General features: G+C 49.0%; 1 protein-coding gene across 7 annotated transcripts in view; it reads left to right on the top strand.

Annotated features, from left to right (window-relative positions):
- Positions 1-19,097, top strand: part of LOC138569804 (protein adenylyltransferase SelO-like) — a 1,380,025-nt gene extending 1,360,928 nt beyond the window's left edge. For all 7 annotated transcript variants that reach the window (XM_069648140.1, XM_069648139.1, XM_069648135.1 and 4 more), the window contains one exon: positions 18,859-19,097. In XM_069648140.1, the coding sequence (XP_069504241.1) occupies positions 18,859-18,981 (123 nt within the window). In that variant the 3' untranslated portion in view covers positions 18,982-19,097. The remainder of the gene's footprint in view (positions 1-18,858) is intronic.
- Positions 19,098-19,322: the final 225 nt, after the last annotated feature.

Here is a 19,322-nt window from a genome sequence, read left to right on the forward strand (position 1 = left end):
GCCGTTCTCCTTGGGATTGTGGAATATACAAAAATTACATTGTGAATAACCAGAAGGACTCTAGGGGAAGGCAAGGCCCCTTCTCTGGTGGAACTTTATTTATTTTTCTTTTATTCACTTTAAAGACTTTGGCCCTCATTACGAGTTTGCCGGTAACCGGTGGCCTACCAGCAACCTTGGCTTACCGTTTCCGCTGCCTTATATCCCGGTAATACCAGGATATTATGGGTGGCGGCAGAACGGTAAGTTCTCATTCCTGTCGAGTCCAATAGGACTCGACGGAATGGAAACACTTAAGCACTGTTAGTAACAGTGCTGGTGCTTCAGTGAATTATCTGCCAGTAAGGGCCTGAACTACCGACAGACTTGGAGTGAGCCGGACCGGAAAAGATGCCGGCAACGGTGTTAGCAGTACCTTATTTCCGGAGCGGCTCACTCATAATAAGGGCCTTTTTGTTTGGTACTTTGGAAGGTGTTCAGCTCAAAGACATTCCCCTTTTCACGTTGTTTTGAGTGTAGTCTGTGATGGTCAGTTTAGGATTTTGGATACAGGGCAGAGAACTCTTTTTTGATTTAGACATCCTGACACAGACGTTTATTAGTTTTGTTGAGCCAGGGAACCCCTTATAGAGTTAGGGATAGGTAGGATTTCCCCCACCCCTCTTTTTCTTTTGATAATAAAAGTCTTTGACAAACACCGAAATTGAGTCTTACTTGATCCCTCACAAATCATTACTGGACATGTGCCTGAAACACCCACAGAAACGCAACCATGTTTAAATATCTAGGTTGGCTATGTGTGTATTCTGATGTTTGTGACCTCCTTTTTACGTGTAATCTATTTTCAGTAAGCCCCATCCTTCCGAGAAGTCGAGTTAATTAAGCAGTATTTTGAAGGAAGTAAAAATCTTACAGAGCGTTTTCCTATGGGTTCGTGCCATTATAAAACACTTCTGTGATCAGGCCCTTAAACAGATATTTTGTCAATGCGTTTTCCTCCTTATTGATATGTCCCGCTTTCCGGGTGGCACATGACTTTCTGGTATATGTGCCTTCACCATGGCATGGTTTCTGTGTGTGACCATTCACTTGAGCTTACATGCCTTCATCAAAGCCGGCATATTGTCCTTTATAAACATCCAGACAGAGAGTATGCAGATCTCTCTCAAGTCGAATACTCAGAGTAGAACATTCCCCTACAATCAGAAGTTCAGCATGTTCGTCAGGGTGAAATGCGCCTCCCAAAATGCGTGTTCTGATTTGTGTCTTTCATTTGAACCATTTGCCCATACAGACATTTTCTCTCAAAAATCAAGCAAGATTGGTTTACACCTCTGAAATCAGTGGGGGAGCTCTGTATGCATCCTGCAGTCACTAGATCTAAACCATCAGGCCTAACTGAAGCCGTCTGTTCTTTCCCAGTCTATTGAATCCCAAAGAGATAGCTGATTGTTACAGTGCTTATAGGTGGGGGGAATCAGGCATGAACCACTGTATCAAAATGTGGTTGTTATTTTACTCAAGACAAGGACCCAAATATCACAGCATATTTTAATTTAAGAGACCTAGCAAATAAAACCTAAAACAAAACAATAATGTTGGCTTTTGTGTAGGCATATGATATACATTTGACAGGCAGTGCCATAATGGTAGCACTTGGTCATAAGATGGTAACAACTACAACACTGTGGCCCTCATTACGACCCTGGCAGAAAGTAACTGACCTGACCGCCATAGCGTAAATAGCGTTTCCGCCATTGCACGACGGAGTAAAGTGCGGCTAATTCTGACCCATCGGGCACGAGCACTACGCCATGGCGGAAGTGCAAAGTCCGCGATGGCGGAAATGTCCCCAAAACGCCCCTCACCGCCGTCGTACGGCGCCCTAGGTGCAATTCCGCCACCCATCATAGCGGTCACCGTAATGAGCGGTAATCGCAAAATACGGTGACCGTAAATATACGGAAACGGAAGTAAAAACATGGTCCCGGAACGGGAAACAGCACGCCGTACACCTATAAAATCAGAATCCCAACACAAGCATCAAAAATCCTACCCTGAGACACATCCCAACCCGTTAGCCACCCTAGTGAAAACAATAAAAATGGGAAAAGTTGCGAAAAAAGCGTGCGACCGCAAGCGGCAGGTCCACTTCTCCCATGAGGAACTCACCGTGCTCACAGAGACCCTCCAGGAGAATGTTGCCGTCGTCTTCTCGACGCAAATGACCAGGACGGCACTTGCGAACAAGAAGGCCATATGGGCCCTGGTGGCACAGCGGGTAAGTGCGGTGGGGACCGCACCCCGCAACCCACACGAACCGTAACATTGCCACAGCTACCGGGGGAGGATCGGAATCACCCATCAAGTTGACCCCCTGGGAAGAAATCTGTGCCTCCACCATTGGAATGGAGAGTATAGAGGGAGTCGGAGGGATGGAGAAAGGAGTGCAGACATCCGAAGAATCAGGTAGGTGGGCCAAATAAAACAATGCTAAATCCACAATGTCCAATCATGTGAAGTACCATGTGTCCACATAGTGCAACAGAAACACATGTCCAGGAGAACGTCCACATACATTGGCCTGATAGCGCACTTTAAAAGTCACTTTAAATACATAAATAATTAAAAACCCTAAAAACACCCTCTACACGTGCAGCATGCACACCCTAACTGCAGGCTGCAAAACAACTGCATCCTCAATCCACACAAAAATGAAACCACCTCCAAGGCCCTGACCCAAATCACCCTCAGGTACCACCCCAATGCATGTGATACATTGCCATTCCAATTTCCACAGACCCATAAATAACGCTCGCCCTCCTTTACTCCACCACAGGGTCCGATTCAAACGACGAGCTTCAGGACACCCCTACCAGCACACCTGCAAAGAGGGCCAAGACCAACGGCCAAAGACCCTCCACCTCAGCTGCACGGATCAAGACACGGCAGCAGCACAAATCAAGTGGCAGCACACAGGAGGGGACTTCAACAGGCACCCCAGCAGCCAGCATGCCCACAACAGCAGCACCACAGGTCCCCCCAATGGATGCCACAGAAGGCACTGCTTCTGGTGGCAGCAGCACCATAGGTGACACTGCATTAATGGCAGCATGCTCCGACACAGAAAACGGTGCTGTCGATGTAGGATCCATCCATGACCTGTCTCAATCCCCCTGTTTGTTTCATCCCGTACACCATGAGGATACCACGCAGGGGCACCCACAAGACGACGACTGGCCATCCCCCACAAGCCCTGTGGCAAGGCAACATGAGGTGATCAGACCCTCTGTGACACCACCGCAAATGGGCATGGCCCAGCAGAGGCAACAGTCCCTCGACCAGGTGATCGTGCAACAGCAGCAACTGGCCACGCTCCTCAAGGAGCATGCTGATGAATGTGGGGGTACAAAGGCAGCCATAGAAACATCAACTGAGACACTTAGGTCAGAAATGGAGAGAAGCACAGAGACACTAAGGGCACAAATGGAGAGAAGCACAGAGACACTAAGGGCACAAATGGAGAGAAGCACAGAGACACTAAGGGCACAAATGAAGAGAAGCACCGAGAGCCTGAGGGTACAAATGGAGAGAAGCACCGAGAGCCTGAGGGGGGAACTGCATGCGACGTCCAAAGACGTATGTGCTGAACTTGCCGCTGTGCGCCGTGTGCTCACTGAGCTCTCACAAACCCTTAGGGACATGCATGGACGTGAGCAGGCAGAGACATCATCCATTGCAAGTTCCCTCCAGGGCAGCCCCCAACATAGATCTGGGAGGAACCTGCGCTCCACAGGCAGGGGTGCCCCTGATACCCAGAGAGGGGGCTTGCAATAGCGTCTGCCCACTGACAATGAGCATCTTTGGACACTGGTGTTCGGGGGGGAGGTAGGAGGGTGGAGGGGATGTGTTGGGCTTTCTTGGGTGGCGGGTCGATGGGGTGTGTAACAATTTCACATATGCTATAAACATTTCACAATCATCCAATGAGATGTGTGGACATTGATCTTTGTGTACGAGGCCTTTATAGGCGTACAGTCCATTTTGTGCATGTTCCAGACACACACAGTGCCACAAGTCCCGTGTCCATGTATCAGCCACCAGGCGTGAGTGCTAGAAGCATGAATCTATGAGAATCTGACGAATTTCACGGCCCTCCTGTGCCTCGCGGACTCCTTGAGGTGCTGCCACATCCCCACCCTCATCATGACCATCTTCAGGTGCTTGCAGTCCTGCGTCAGGGGGCATGGGCACATTTCTACGTACGCACATGTTGTGTAGCATGACACATGCCATGACCATCTTTGCAACCTTCTCATGGCGGTACAGGAGTGCCCCGCCAGACCTGCTGAGGCAGCGGAAACGAGTTTTCAGTAGGCCGAATGCCTGTTCTATGACTACACGGGTACGTGAGTGGGCATGGTTGTAGTCCTCCTCATGCTGGTTCTGTGGGTTCCGGAGTGGTGTAAGGAGCCATCTCTTCAGTGGATACCCGGCATCACCTGTATGTGGACAATAAAGGATGTTTGTGGAATGACATAGCTACGTACGCATCCCCCCCCTTCCTGCCAGGTCATTGCCGCATCACATACCCCACATTATCATGCATGAAATGAGACTCACCGAGTATCCAGGATCTGTTCCCTGCATGTCGCTCCATGTAGCGTGGTATTGTAGAGTTCCTCAAGACCATAGAATCATGGGTTGATCCAGGAAATCGGGCACAACAATTGTAATGATCCTGTTGGAGTCACACACCATTTGTACATTAAGAGAATGATATTGTTTTCGGTTGCGGTACTGGGCCTCCATGGCATGTGGCACAACCAATTCCACATGGGTGCAGTCGATGGCACCAATGCAACCCGGTATGCCGGCAAGTGCATGGAATCCCACTTTTGTGTTCGTAATTTCCTGCTCCGAGCGTGGTAGAGAGATGTAGTCGTCTGCGTGCTTCAGGAGGGCATCGAGCACTTGCGATAGTGTCCGTGACAACAGTGGCTGTGAAATGCCATGCAACTGTCCGACTGTGTGCTGGTAGGTGCCTGTGGCCAGGAAGTGTAGTACAGACACCACCTTCAGTAGGGGTGGGATGGCGGTTGGGCTATCTATCATGCTGGCAAGGTCAGCGTGTGTCATGTCCACAATGGCGGTTATGGTGTCCCGGTCCAAACGGTAGAGGGTGTGGATCTGCTCATCAGTGAGGTTGAACGGATGAGCTCGGAGGCGTGGGATTGCGGGCTGCCTGCGTGGTGGTAGTGGCTGTGCTGGTGGGCCTTGCTGGCCCTGCCTTGCCCTCCTCCTCCGTCTCCTCTGTGTGGCCGGTTGTTGTGGTAGTTGGTGTTCGTCTTCTTCTTGAAGTTGGAGTACTTGCAGTGCTATCAGGTCCCCCAGGGCCAACATCGCTAGTCCTGCCGGTAGCATTTTGGAGTGGGTGTGGTTGTGGGAGGGGGTTGGGTGTGCAATTTATGTGTTTTCAGGCTGTATAGCCTCCACCTGTGGTGATTCATTCCACCTGTGCAAGCTGCAATCCCCTTTGGGCGAGCACGTCCCGCACACAACGCTGCAATTCGACGCATGGCATCTTGCTATTACAATCCTGTATTTAATCCCGATGGCAGTGGAATATTGGTTCATATGTTCATTCTGCTATGGTCCCATTGTTTCACATACTATCTTTACAGTCGCGAACAAACTTGTGAAGGGTCAGTGGAATGTAGTACTCGATTAACGCTGGACCCTCATGCAGCACTGTACCGAGGTTCACCGACGGGCGGGGCGTCCCATTTGTGAGTGAAGCCAGTTGCCATTTTCACACACTGCCGCACTACATGGATGAATTTGTGATTTCAATCGGTCACAGATGCCTTTTCGACGTGATGTTGCAAATGTGGAATTCGAAGGACAGCGCTTTCGGTTTTCAGCTAGCGGCGAGGAGACGCCCACAGGTCTGACTGCAGATATTAAGTTCTATTGTTTAATGTCCTTGGGACAGGGGCCATGGCGAGAATGCAATGATTGATATGAATAGTATGGGATGCGCAATAGCGTAGTGGACGATAAGGCAGGACGTTCCCAAATACATGTTACTTCACAACACTAGAATTCCGGGCTGGAGCACAGTGGATTTTGCAGACTGCATTACGCACAGACTCAATGGAAATTTCACATGTTATGTGAGTAAATAATCAGGCGTTTTCATACCGGGATGACGGTATGATGTATGGATGCATGGACAGATGATTTAATTGAGAGTTTACCATGTACATGGCTTTTTGGAATCTATCCACTTCCCCTGCGCTATGTGATGCAGAGCTGCCATAGTGGGACCATCGTCTATCTGCCCTTGTTGAACCCTCCCTGTCTCGACGCGCCTTCAAACACTTGTGTCTATGCACGTTACTAATCCCATCTAATGGATTCTGTTTTAACAGACGCATGCACACAAAGACTCGTTTGTAATAGTGTATTCACCTCGATTTATATAGTTATGATTCGCAAGTGATTTTTGGGTGGGAATAATCCTTTTGAGTGGGCTAACATGCATATGGCTGTAGATTTAGTGTGATCATTGAAGTGAGTAATTCAAATTAAGTTCTGATGCCCATACCATTCTTTTTCATTTCATTTGGGTGACAGGTATCTCCTCCCCTTTTGCCGCTGCCATCTGTATGCCACTCCTGCAGATGGCTTTTACTCCCGACACCTGCTGCTTCGTGTTAATCAGTGGAGCACCATTACGATCTTATGGGACGATCGCCAATGGGCCACATGCCCTTACGCAGTACTAGTGGCTAGGAGCAACATATCGACCTTTCAGCTGGACTAGTGCCTACCTAATGGGACGGCCCTGCGGTTCTAGGCGCTTCCATGTTGCCTTTTTGAACGTGTATGTAGCCCCTGTGTACCATGAAGGAACAGGGCGTCACACAAGCAGAAGCTGGTCATTTATTGCGGATGCAGCCCACAATACTGAAATGTATTTTGGAGTTCATGGCCTAATGGCTGTATGGGCTTGGTGATTTTGTAGTGCATTAAATTTCTATTATGATATTGACCGTGTAGCGTTATTCTTTGCAAGTAATGTAGCATATTCCTATTTGTGGAGCGATGTATTGTGAGTAGATCTGCATTGGGTTCCGGCTTCTGGTTATAGTTGCGTGGTACTGTACTTGGCGCGTTTGCCTACGAAGCCCAGTGAGGTCAGGGATAGGGGCTGCCATTATGACTGTTTTTATGATGTCATGCTCAGGGGCGGGGGATTAGCTTTTGTGTAACAGATGCCGGTCAGCCAGGTGGATTGGTGGAATGATGTGATTATCAGAATATGGCTGGTCACAGGTGCCTGTGTTTGCGTGCGTTTCTTGGAGGGAGACTGAGGTCATGTCCATTGGAATAGCTTCTGTATTCGTGCCATCTGTGCCCTGCAGCTCCCATTGGCCCCTCTTGAGATGAGCCTGGCTGCTCAGTCACTCTGCCAACTTGTGTGGTACATGCTTGTGCTGATGGTTGGTTTGTTTACTGGCAAGGGTACAGGGCTGGTGCAGTCTCCCTCAGGATACTGCTTTGAATGTTGCCTTACACTGGTGTCAAGCGATGGGGGCCTGTTGTTGTTTTGTCTCATATTTCAGTTCATATTGCTGTACTTGACCCTTCACATGCCTGTGCTGCATCAGTACGGCAATGGTGACATGGCAAATATGGATGGCCACTCACAAGGCACTTGGAGCCCCTACATTCATTTGTTCGTTGGCATGCATGGGTGACTTGTACATTTCACTGGTTGCATTGTGTGACTTCATTGCACCTACGAGGAGTTGTGCAATGTGGCCAGGGAGTGGTGTACAGGCACTCAGTAGGGCCATTTACGGTTGGTTCGCGTTGCCGTACTTCTCACCATGGCGGAATGGTACTTTCCGCCATGCTTGATGGCGTTAGGTAAATGTCCGCTAGGGTCAGAATTCGCGTACCTTTGCGCCATGGTGGTAATTACGGTTTCGCATGGCGCGCGTGCGCGTACTTGGTGCAGTTAGCGTTGGCGTTCACTACGGTGTCGCTAATGGCATCGTACTTTACGGTGACGGGTCATAATCGCACCGAGCGCTATTCGATGGCGGTATTGCATTTCCGCCATCGTTTTTCGATTTCCGCCAGGGTCGTAATGAGGGCCTGTGTGAGTATTGGGAAAATGAAAGAAGTGCCTGGCAAATGCCTATCGAATAACTAACTATTCACAAGACAGAACTGTTGCCATTGCCAATGCTTGTTTTTAGCAGGACTTCATTGCAAGAACATGCGTTCTGCTTATAAATCACATGGCTGAAGGCGCCATTGGTCCTGAGATTTTTATTACACCAGTAGAGTGCCTATAGTTGCAAGTTAGCCATTAACTCAAGGAAGACAGCTTTGAAATAACATTGGTCAGCACTAGAGCACACAGTTTGATCTTTGTGCCTGATATAGCTAGTGCAAAGAGATCCCAGGAGGATGGGTTTTGGGCAGTGGGGGGCAGATTGAAGTGGAAATGACCGTATGGAGTAGCATGGCTATGGGCAGTCAATAAGTAGGTAAATACCCAAACAACACCTACAATTGTGTGTACCCCTCACATCCCATCTCCTTCCTAGCTGTACTCCAAGGACATAGTTTCAGTTTATAATTAACCAAAATTGAAAAGCAACCACCAGATATGGCTGCAGAGGAAAGGTGAAACGGGTACCTAGAAACATTGCCATAACACTTTCTGTTGCAACGTGCTGGAACAAGCGGAGCCAGCATGGAGCGGAAGTGAGGTGGTAAAAGTGCACTCAGATGATGTTGGGTCACTGAAACCACCGAGCAGGGTTGAAAGGCAAGCCAATAACACTGGTTAATGTCCTCATTCAGAGTCTTCTGATTGGCTCTGCCCTGTCACCCTGTTGCTAATTGTACCTCTACAGTGCTTTCGATATAATTATCTCAAGTTTATCAAAGCTCAAGAAAAAATATAAGATCAAGGTGATTTAACATCTCAACAACACTCATGCCCACCACTTAGGTATTGGAGTGTTCTCGTGTTGGCTCATATTACTGATGCCTGAAATTGTTTTAACTGTTTCGATTCGATTTGACGTAACACAGTATGCTCGCTGCATTTTGTATTTTAACTAATTCCAATACATGATTTGTGGCAGAGAAAGGCCCCTCCTCCTGGAGTGGCTGATACAGTACGATGCCTTAGGAATACAAATGCCCATTTACTCGCAGGGCCTCTATTTTAACATAACTGGGATGTTCATGGTGAAATACTGAAGTTCAGAGTTCAAGCTCGGTTGTGGATGATATTTTGATAAAGAAACACAGGGTGTTATTCACCTCAACTTTCATGTAGCCACAGTGGCAAAGTCACATGTGGGAGGTTGGATGATGGGACAGAGGTAACTTTGGGGGCTGGGAGCCACCATCACTGGAGGTGTAGAACGGGGCTCCACTAGGACCCATTGTTTGGCTAGATAGACGGGCAATGAGAAACCTGGTCAATAGTGCACAGCATTATTACGGGCCACCAGGTGAAGAGACAGGATCTGGAAGGGCCATATCGAAAGGAATAGAGTATGGTGCACACCTGACACCTCGACCCCTACCAGAGCTGTCAAGATTGTCCTCCCTAGGTGACTGACAACCTCAAAGACCCTTCTGCCAACGGGTCTCACTTTCAGTCTCAGAATTTCTCTGATCACTGGTCTCAAGTGTTCATCCCAGCTTTATGCTGCTGGCTCAACAGGTCTGCCTCAGCTCTTCTGCTCTGACCACGTTCTGAAAGGTCTGATTCTGGTTCAGCCTGGCCTGCTGTCTTACTGAACAACCTCATATAGGTCTCTTCCTCATATTCGCTCTTTCGAATGGATTGTGTCCTCCAACGTATTCCACATATTTGACATGTAATGTCCACAGCTGTGCACTTCGGAAACTTTTTCGGCAGAGGGCGTCCTGCGTCGATGACGTCAGGTTGATGTCCCTCAAACGCCTCTGCCGAGGGCGACGTCACCGGCTCAGCGCCGGTAGCCTCAGTTTTTTCCGCAAACGTGTTTGCTTTGAGAACTCGGCGCGCCTCGTGTATTCTTCGTGGAGAATGTCTTCCTCTTCGACCCCTCCGACTCCGCGGTCTGTCTTCAAGTCCTGCCAGGACTGCAAGTCTAAAATGTCGATCACCGACCCACATCGCATTTGCTTGTGGTGCTTGGGCAAAATTCTCGACACTGACGACTGTTCCAAATGCCAGTCGCTGACTGCTAAGGCCTTGCGGGAGCGTAAGGGAAAGCTTCAGGTAGGTAGGGGTTCCAAACCCAGTAAATGTAAAAGATTCGAGAGGTGACGCTCCGCGTCGGAAGGAGTCCCGGGGTTCTCGGTCACGGAGTGGTTCCTGCCATTCGTCCTCCTCATCTCGGCATTCTAGCAAGCACCGTCACCGGTCGCCTTCCCCGTACTCCTCGGAAGATGACACCGCGAGGAAAGTGGCTTGCCCGACGACTTCCTCGACCCCGGAGGAATGGGCTGCTTTTCAGGAGCAGATGTTGGTTATTTTGCAATCACAGGGCACAGTTCCGTCTGCGCCTTCTGACAAAGCCGGCAAGGAACGATCTTGATCTGTGGCTCGCACGCCTTCGGGCTTGGGCCCTCGGCACGATCCTCATCGGGAACCTTCGAGGTCCCGTTCAGACAAGGCTCAGGATAGTCGCAAGAGACGTGCTTCCAGGTTTCAGTCCTCGTCCCCAGCGAGACCGCAGAAACGTGCTAATGGCTCGAGGTCGCGTTGACTCTGTCGATGCCGTGTCTGTTGGATACCAACGTCGAAGCTTTGCCTTCGTATCAGTCCACGGCGCCTTTTGGTCAAAGTTTGCCGTCGGAGATCCCTACTGCTGTGGATCCTCCTAGGAAGGCTACTTCTAAGTCTGTACGGCCTGTTGTGGACTCTATGCCTTCAGCTGTTCTGAGGCAGGACTTTTTCCTCCCTCGGGATGACATCTATGAGGAGGAGGAGAGGTCAGATTTTGATCTTGACCCTGCTGAGCCTGATGGGGCTCCTGTCTTTTCAGGGGATAGCCAACTTGAAGAGCTGAGACAAACTCTTCATGACACTAGTGGCCTGGACACTTCCAAAACCCCTCTTTTTCTGGAATTTGGCAGGCCTGAGGCTCATGCTGAGTCATCCTACAGGAGACTCATGGCTAGGGTCTCAGAGTATCTGGGCTGGTCCAGTCCTCCTGAAGATTTTGTGCAAGATCATCTCACAGACATTTTAGATCAAGATCCGTCCTCTGACCCGGTGTTACCTTTTCATCTAACCTTACAGAAAAGGGTGGTGGCTGCTTGGCAGTCAGCGGAATCTCATCCGGCTGTTAACAAATTGTTAACCAAGAAATACCGCCCTTCAGGTAGCGACCCCACCTACCTATCCACTCACCCCACTCCCAAGAGTTTGGTGGTTCAGGCGGCTGCGGCCACCTTGAGGCAGGTGGCGTATCCTACCATCCCTCCTGATAGGGACGACAAACGCTTCGACGGTTGGGCAAGCAAGGTGTTTTCTGCGGGGAGTATGGTGCTGAAATCAGCCAACTCCACTTGTGCCTTAGCAAGATTTTCACACACTCTGTAGAATTGTGTTTCTCTTGCGGCTGAGCATATTCCCAAAGGGGAAGAAAGGGATGGGTTCCTTGCTCTCGTGCAGGATGGTAAGGATGCCATGTGTGAGTCCCTTCAGTCGGGTTGGAACACGGCCGACAGTGTTAGCCGGTCCAGCCTGTGTATAACGGACTGCGAGCACCGTTATACACAGGTTTGCGTGGTTGCGGAAGTCGTGTTTTGCTCCGGATGTGCAAGTCCATCTGTTGAACATGCCCTTTGATGGCGCCCATTTGTTTGGCAGCAAGGCTGACGAGAGCCTTGAGAGGTTGCAGACCGCAAAAGCTGCGGCGGAATCTTTGAGCGCCACAGTGCGTCAACCTCCACCTTTTCATCCTAGGGGACAGCAGTGGAGGGGAGGTTCCTTTCGTTACTACTCCTCCTTTGAAATGAGAGGAGCCGCCAGTCAGAGGGGTCAACGTAAAAGTACCTGTGGTGGTCGGGAAAATAGAGGTGCCAAAGCCGCTGAGGCAGCTGCCTCTTTGCATTCAGGCGCTGCTGCAGCCACTCCTAAACAAGCATGAAGCCATGTCCCATTGTTCGCCGGTTGGGTGCAGACTGTCTCAGCATCTCGAAGAATGGCGAGCCATAACTTCAGATGCGTGGGTTTTGGATACAATAGCCCATGGCTACTGCCTTCCCTTCCTAAAGCGGCCTCACGACAATCCACCGGGGAATCTCTCTTTGAAGCTTCCAGATCCGCTCCTTGTGCAGGAAATCCTAACCCTGCTACAGAAAGACCCTATAGAACTGGTGCCTGTGGCAGAGAGGAACAAGGGTTGGTATTCCACATATTTTTTGATTTCAAAGAAAGACGGGCGATTGAGACCCATCCTGGACTGACGTTGGCTGAACAAACTTCTCAGGAAGGACAAGTTGAAGATGGTAACTCTTTCTCAAGTCCTCCAGTCCCTTCAACTTCAGGATTGGTTGGTGTCTCTGGACCTGCAGGACGCTTACTTTCATGTGCCGATTCACCCCAAGCACAGAAAGTACCTGAGGTTTGCGGCTGGCGACTCGCTCTTTCAGTTTCGGGTCCTGCCATTCGGATTGACCTCCGCCCGAGGGTCTTCACCAAGCTGATGGTGGCATTGTATCTCAGGCGAGGGGGGATTCACGTCTACCCCTACCTGGATGACTGGTTGATCCATGCGCGTTCTCCCGAAAAAGCATTGGATCACCTCGGTGTCACCTGCCGCTCCCTCCATCGGCTGGGCTTCTCCCTCAATTTCAAGAAGTCGCATCTGACACCTTCCCAGCAGCACCAGCACATTGGAGCTGTGTTGGACACGTCCTTGGGGAAGTGCTCGCCTCCCAAGGTCAGGGCTCATCACATTGTGCAGATGGTGGACGCATTTCAACATGCCCAGAGTCTCCCAGCTTTCAAATTCTTAAGGTTGCTCGGCCTCATGGCATCCTGCATTTTTCTGGTGCCAGAAGCCAGACTGCGGATGAGATCTCTGCAATGGGCTCTCAAGATGCAGTGGTCGCAGTTCGCAGGCAAGATGTCGGATCCCATTCAAATTCTACTCTCGGTCTCACAGGATCTGCTGTGGTGGGCCAACTAGTGGAACCCGATGGAGGGTGAGTCATTTTGGCAACCATGGCCGGAGGTGACAGTAGTGATGGACACTTCCCTCACAGGATGGGGAGCTCATGCCAAGGACTTGACCGCCAGCGGTCGTTGGTCTCTGTCAGAGTCCAAACTCTACATCAACCTGTTAGAGCTGAGGGCCACAAGGCTGGCCCTGAAGGCTTTTCTGCTGTCTGTACGGGGGAAGAGTGTCCTGATAATGACAGACAACAAAGTGGCCATGCATTACCTCAACAAAAAAGGGGGGTAGGGTCACTCCCGTTGTGCAGAGAGGCAATGCTGCTCTGGTTCTGGGCAATCCAGCAGGGAATTTTGCTCTCGGCAGTTCATCTGGCCGGAGAGGAAAATGCAGCGGCGGATGCTCTGAGCAGGCAGAGCACGGTCTCTCACGAGTGGGAGTTGGCACAGTAAGTCCTTCTGGAGATCTTCGGTCTTTGGGAAACCCCACAAGTGGATCTCTTTGCCACCAGTGCCAACCGGATGTGCGAAAGATTCTGCTCAAGGGAATTTCCTCTGAGAGGAGCCTTAGGAGATGTATTCGTAGTGGATTGGTCATTCCCACTGCTGTACGCGTTTCCTCCAGTCCCCATCATTCCTCAAGTGCTAAGGAGGTTGCAGAGGTTCGGATCCCACATGATCCTCATTGCTCAGGATTGGGCCAGGAGAGCGTGGTACCTGGACCTTCTAAAAATGTCCATCTGCCCCCATGCCGTCTTCCCTTCCGAGCGGATCTGCTCTTGCGCGAAGGGGGTCAGGTTCTCCATCCAGAGGTCAAGACTCTCAACCTTCACGCTTGGTATCTGAAAGGTTGAGGTATAAGGATTGGGACCTCCCGGATGATGTGATGGAGGTGTTGCTTTCGGCCAGGAGGCCAGCAACAAAATCCCTGTACCGTTGGCGTAAATTCTGCGACTGGTGCAGAGGACAAAATGTTGATCCTTTTCAGTGTTGCATTCCCATGGTTTTGTCTTTTTTGCTTTCTTTGGCCCACAGGGGCCTTCAAGTGGGTACCATTAAAGGGTACCTGGTGGCGCTGTCTATCTTCAAGCGCTCGTCTGAAGAATGTTCTTACTTTAAGATTCCTTTCATTTCTCAATTCCTTAAAGGACTTACTAATGTGATCCTGCCGTCTCCTTTCCAGGTGCCGGTTTGGGATCTAAATGTGGTTTTGACATTTCTCATGGGTGCTGCATTTGAACCTCTGCGCTCTTGTCCTTTGAGGTTACTGTCCTTCAAGACAGTGTTCTTGATTGCGGTGACTTCCGCTCGCAGAGTGAGTGAACTGCAGGCACTTTCCTCTAAGCCGCCCTTTACTGTGTTCTATAAGGATCAGGTTGTACTGTGGGTGCGTCCTTCCTTTCTACCTAAGGTAGTGTCAGAATTTCATTTGAGCCAGAAAGCGTTCTTCCTTCATTCTATCCTCCTCCTCATCCTGGTAAGGAAGAGGAGCGACTCCATAGGTTGGACCCTAGGAGAGCTCTGAGCTTTTATATTTCTAGGCTGTCCAGGATCAGAGTGGACGATCAACTCTTTGTGGGATATGCTGGTCACCTATTGGGCCAGGCTGTTATAAAACAGACCGTGTCTAGGTGGATTATCCTCACTATTATTGAATGTTACCGTTTGACGGGTAAGGACCCTCCTGAAGGGTTACGAGCTCATTGCACTAGGGGCGTGGCTACTTCACTGCCCTGCAGCGGGGAGTTCCTATAAGGAGTATTTGTGATGCAGCCACATGGGCTTCTATCCACACTTTTGTTAAACATTACTCCCTGGATACCATCCATGGTCCTGATATGGCCTTTGGTAAGGCAGTTCTTTATTCTGCCATCTGATTGGGTACTCTAAATTCTTTCCCTCCTCCATTTTCTGGTACTGCTTTGGGAGTCTTTCAAATATGTGGAATACGTTGGAGGACACAATCCATTCGAAGAACAAGTTACTTACCAACTGGTAACGTTCTTTCGACTGGATGTTCCTCCAACGTATTCCACATCGCCCTCCCAGCCTGCCCCTCTGGAGAATTTCCTATGCAATTGCAGCTTACGTTTCCTCAAGGCTATGTGCAGTCCAGCAAGCATTGGTGTCACACGTTATGGAGGAAAAAACATAAACTGAGGCTACGGGCGCTGTGCGTCCTATTTATAACATCCGGTGACAACGCCCTCAACGGAGGCCTTCGAGGGACATCGACACAACGTCATCGACGCAGGACGCCCTCTGCCGAAAAAGTTTCCGAAGTACTCAGCTGTGGACATTGCATGTCAAAAATGTAGAATACGTTGGAGGAACATACAGTCCAAAGAACGTTACCAGTTGCTAAGTAACTTGTTCGTCTCACTGTTTCAGACTGTCCAATTGTTTGCCTCCTCTCTTTGAAGACTTCAGATTGGTTACTTGCTTTCCATTCCTACATTGACCCTCCTTTACGGATCAGCAGAATCCTGAGCATTAAAAGGCCCAGCAGACTTCTTAGTATCAGGTGGAAGTTCCACTGTGACATTGGCTCTGCACTGCTCCACTCACTTGAGTCTCAACTAAATGTGGCTCTTCTATTAATCCTCTCCATCTGCTTCCAGGCTCTATTAATTCTGCACCACTCAATCTGTGTTTTGTCATCGGATATGCTCTTGTGCATGGTGAGCAGGTATCGCCATTCAAGAGTGGAGACCCCTGAGCCCTGGTGGTTACAATATTTTCTTGGTTCTCCTGTCTCCAAAGTGAGGATCTACCTTGTTGACTGTTGTGGGGGACCCTTCCTTATATAAAGGGCCCAGCGATATTCTCTTCTCATTACAATCCTAAGAGAAAGGTTTGAAAAGTCTGTTCTACTCTCTATATTGTTCTGAGTCTTGGGATTCCCTAGTGAAAAGTTAAAACCAGTATTGCCAAAGCCTAAATCACTGCAGAGGTGGGCCTGCTCCTGGTCCTTTGCTCCTGGGTCATATATGCTGAGTCTCCAAGTTCAGAGTTCACATCACTTATAATGGTCATAGGTTGGGAGGGGGCTCTGCAGCTACCCCCTGTACTGCCTCAAGGTAGGTCACAGCTCTGGCAATGCCCCTGTAGTGCAGCTTACTAAGGTTTTCAAGTTAACAATTTCATTTTACACAAGAAATGGTTGGATGAAGGTATACAAGGGTGGCAAAGCTTCTCAACAAAACAGGATAGCTTATTCAGCTTTGCTAAACGATCATGAAAAGGATAAATATAATATTGGAGTTTTAAGACTTAACTCAGGTGGACCCAACTCAACTGTGGATCCTCCCCTCCAACTCGTCTCCTAACTTTTCCCTTTCAGAAACTCTGGGTAATTCTCAACAGGAACAGGAGGGTGTGAATTCCTAATTGTCCCAGGATAGCTTCAGTTTAAATGGAATTCTTTCTAGGAAGAAAAGATGTCAGGATGGCATGTATGTCTTTACTTTACCTGAATTCACGTATCTATACTTTCACTTTGGCATTTTTACTTCTCCATTCCTTTACTTCTCCTGTCTTTCATTTCTCCTAGAATTCACGTTATCATTACAGTGGTAGACCCCTCTATGCCCCCTTCTTTACTGGCCCATATTGTTCCCCCCAGCCACCCTTTTACCCCCACAACAACAACTTAAAGCTACTCATAACCACATCACTTGCCACCTTCACAATATGAAGATGCAGTCGAAGTAAAGGCATGACGAAGTAAATGCATGGCTATGTGAATGTAGACGAAGTAGGTGCAGACAGAGTTTTCTGGGCAAAGTAACGGGGGATGCAGTCAGAATTCAGGATTAACCATAAATGTGCTTCCTGGCTCCATACAAGGCACATCACCAAGGTCCGTATCCACTATGGTCGAGTCCCAAGCCTCAACTGCATATGGTTCATACCCTGATATCTCTAGATTCCATAAGACCTCCTGTCCATGTCCTTCAAATACCTTTCTGCTCTTCTGGCTGGTTCCCCAAGTCCACCAACTCTCTACAGCAATGCCTCTCAGTGTTTCCTGGTCTCCTCAAGTCACCTTCCCAGGCTCTTGAAGGTTGTTGTATCACACAAGCAAGGACTTATTAGTCATCCTTTTCTTAATTGATATCCAACACAGTTAGCAGCAAGAATGTCTCCCGGTCTGCTAGGGTGCTTGCCAGACTGATATTAATTTCACCTAGCAGTATAAGGCCGCCCTGCCCCTCCTTGAGCCCACTACAGACGTATTTGCTCTAATCTGCACATATGGGACTCTGATGCTTGCCAGGGTCTTGCTATAACCCCACCTGGCTACCAGCAACTCCTCTGTCTTTCTGATAATCAAAGCACCTTACCAGTTCCTAGGCGATAGCCCCCATTAGGCTGATGGTGCTGCCCTCCTTCTCCATGCTCTCTGGCCCCAGCTGGTGCCTGGGCTATAGAACACAGCAGGGTGATTTCAGCGTCTTTCCCACCTGCCTGGTTCCTCTCAGGCCCTGAGGTATTGCACCCTATAATCTATGCCTCCTCGCAAGCACCTCTTCTCTTCCACTTGCCTCTGCACCTTTGTGGACGCTGTCCAAACTCCCTCACTCTATGGCTTTCCTTCCCTCTTTTTATGCTCTATTGTATGGCTAGTTAATCCCAATAATGAATGGGACAGGTCGGCTCATCCTCCCTGTTTGCACAGTTTCCGTTTTTTTCTGAGTGCTCTGTTCCACCTCTCCACCATGTGTTTTTCCTTCTCTTCTCATTCTCCTCATGCTCTTCATGTTCTACTCCTCCCTGTGCTTCGCAGCGACTTGATTTGCTCAGGGGCCACAGGGCGAGAGTTTAAATACGGCAACTCTATCTTAATGTCCAGTGGAACTGTCATGGCACCCACAAGGCTTCCTCTGTGCCTGTAAACTATCTGTTATTTCTCTCTGTGTACGCTGCTCCCACGTTCTCCATTGCTCCCACATTTCCAATTTATAAAATTTTATGTAAAATAAAAGATGTAGACCTTAAATATAAATGTAGTTTCCCTCTCCCCTGCCGATCTGTTCTCTCTTGGCACCGTGCACCTGGCCTCCCTCTGTCCTCCGGCCCAGGTACCTGCTCACCCTGCCACCCTCCTGCACTGCCTCCGGGCCAACCCTTGCACTGGTGGCTGTATCTGTACTGATACAGTCCACCCCCATCTTTTTCTTCCTGCACTTATCAGACCTACCCTGTCTGCTGCCTTAAACCCAGAACTTGCCACTTGCTGGATGCACTACTACTGTGTGTTGCCTTTATTATTTATTTATTATTATTTATCTGTTTCTCCTTTGCTCCTCACTTTCCACTTCTCCCCCTTCCATGCACTTTTCTCCTCTCCCATGCACTTGCGTGTTCTCATTGTCACTGGGCCTAGTAACATCGTTGTTTTGTTCTCCCCTGCTCCCCTCCCTTGCCTTGTCACGCTCTGAAACACTTGTGTACGAGCGAGATAGAAATACAATATCAATATCAAAGTTAATGAAATACCTGTAATTTATTGTTCCTTTTGTTAAATTTACTGTATGTCACATTTTACAGCATTTTTGTGATTTGGAGTCACACCTTTATTTGTTGTAGATGAAGAGCTGATGAACGCGATTTGGTGTAATTGTTTTACTCTTAACCCAAAGGTTCGTCTTCTGCACGAGTTTCTCCAGCATCCATTTCGGAAACAGGCAAAGGCAGAGGAAGCTGGATATGCTTCAAGTTCCCCTTCGTGGGCCAAAGATCTGCGAGTCAGCTGCTCTTCCTAAAACGAACCAACAAGACACAGATATGCAACATGGGAAACGTGAATAGAGTCACGGCTCTGAAGAGCCTTTATGGAGAATGTTTTGTTACATTCTATTTAATAAAATATTACATTTTATGGCTGCAGGGTTTGAAATATTTGCTGTAGCACAAATACTGCCAATGTTGCACTTAAGAGACGCCTCACAACATCCATAAAGTATTTTAACATTCACAATGTGTAGTAGAATTCCTTTCTGGAAAGGGCACACCGTAGGTAACCTCGCCTTGTGCAGACCAGCCCCAGTCGAATGCATAATCTTTTTCTTTTTCATGTTTTCTGAATTCAGTTGTGCATTTTTCA

The sequence above is a fragment of the Ambystoma mexicanum genome, chromosome 2q (genome assembly GCF_040938575.1).
Source record: "Ambystoma mexicanum isolate Mex_15411 chromosome 2q, UKY_AmexF1_1, whole genome shotgun sequence".
Taxonomy (NCBI): Eukaryota; Metazoa; Chordata; class Amphibia; order Caudata; family Ambystomatidae; genus Ambystoma; species Ambystoma mexicanum.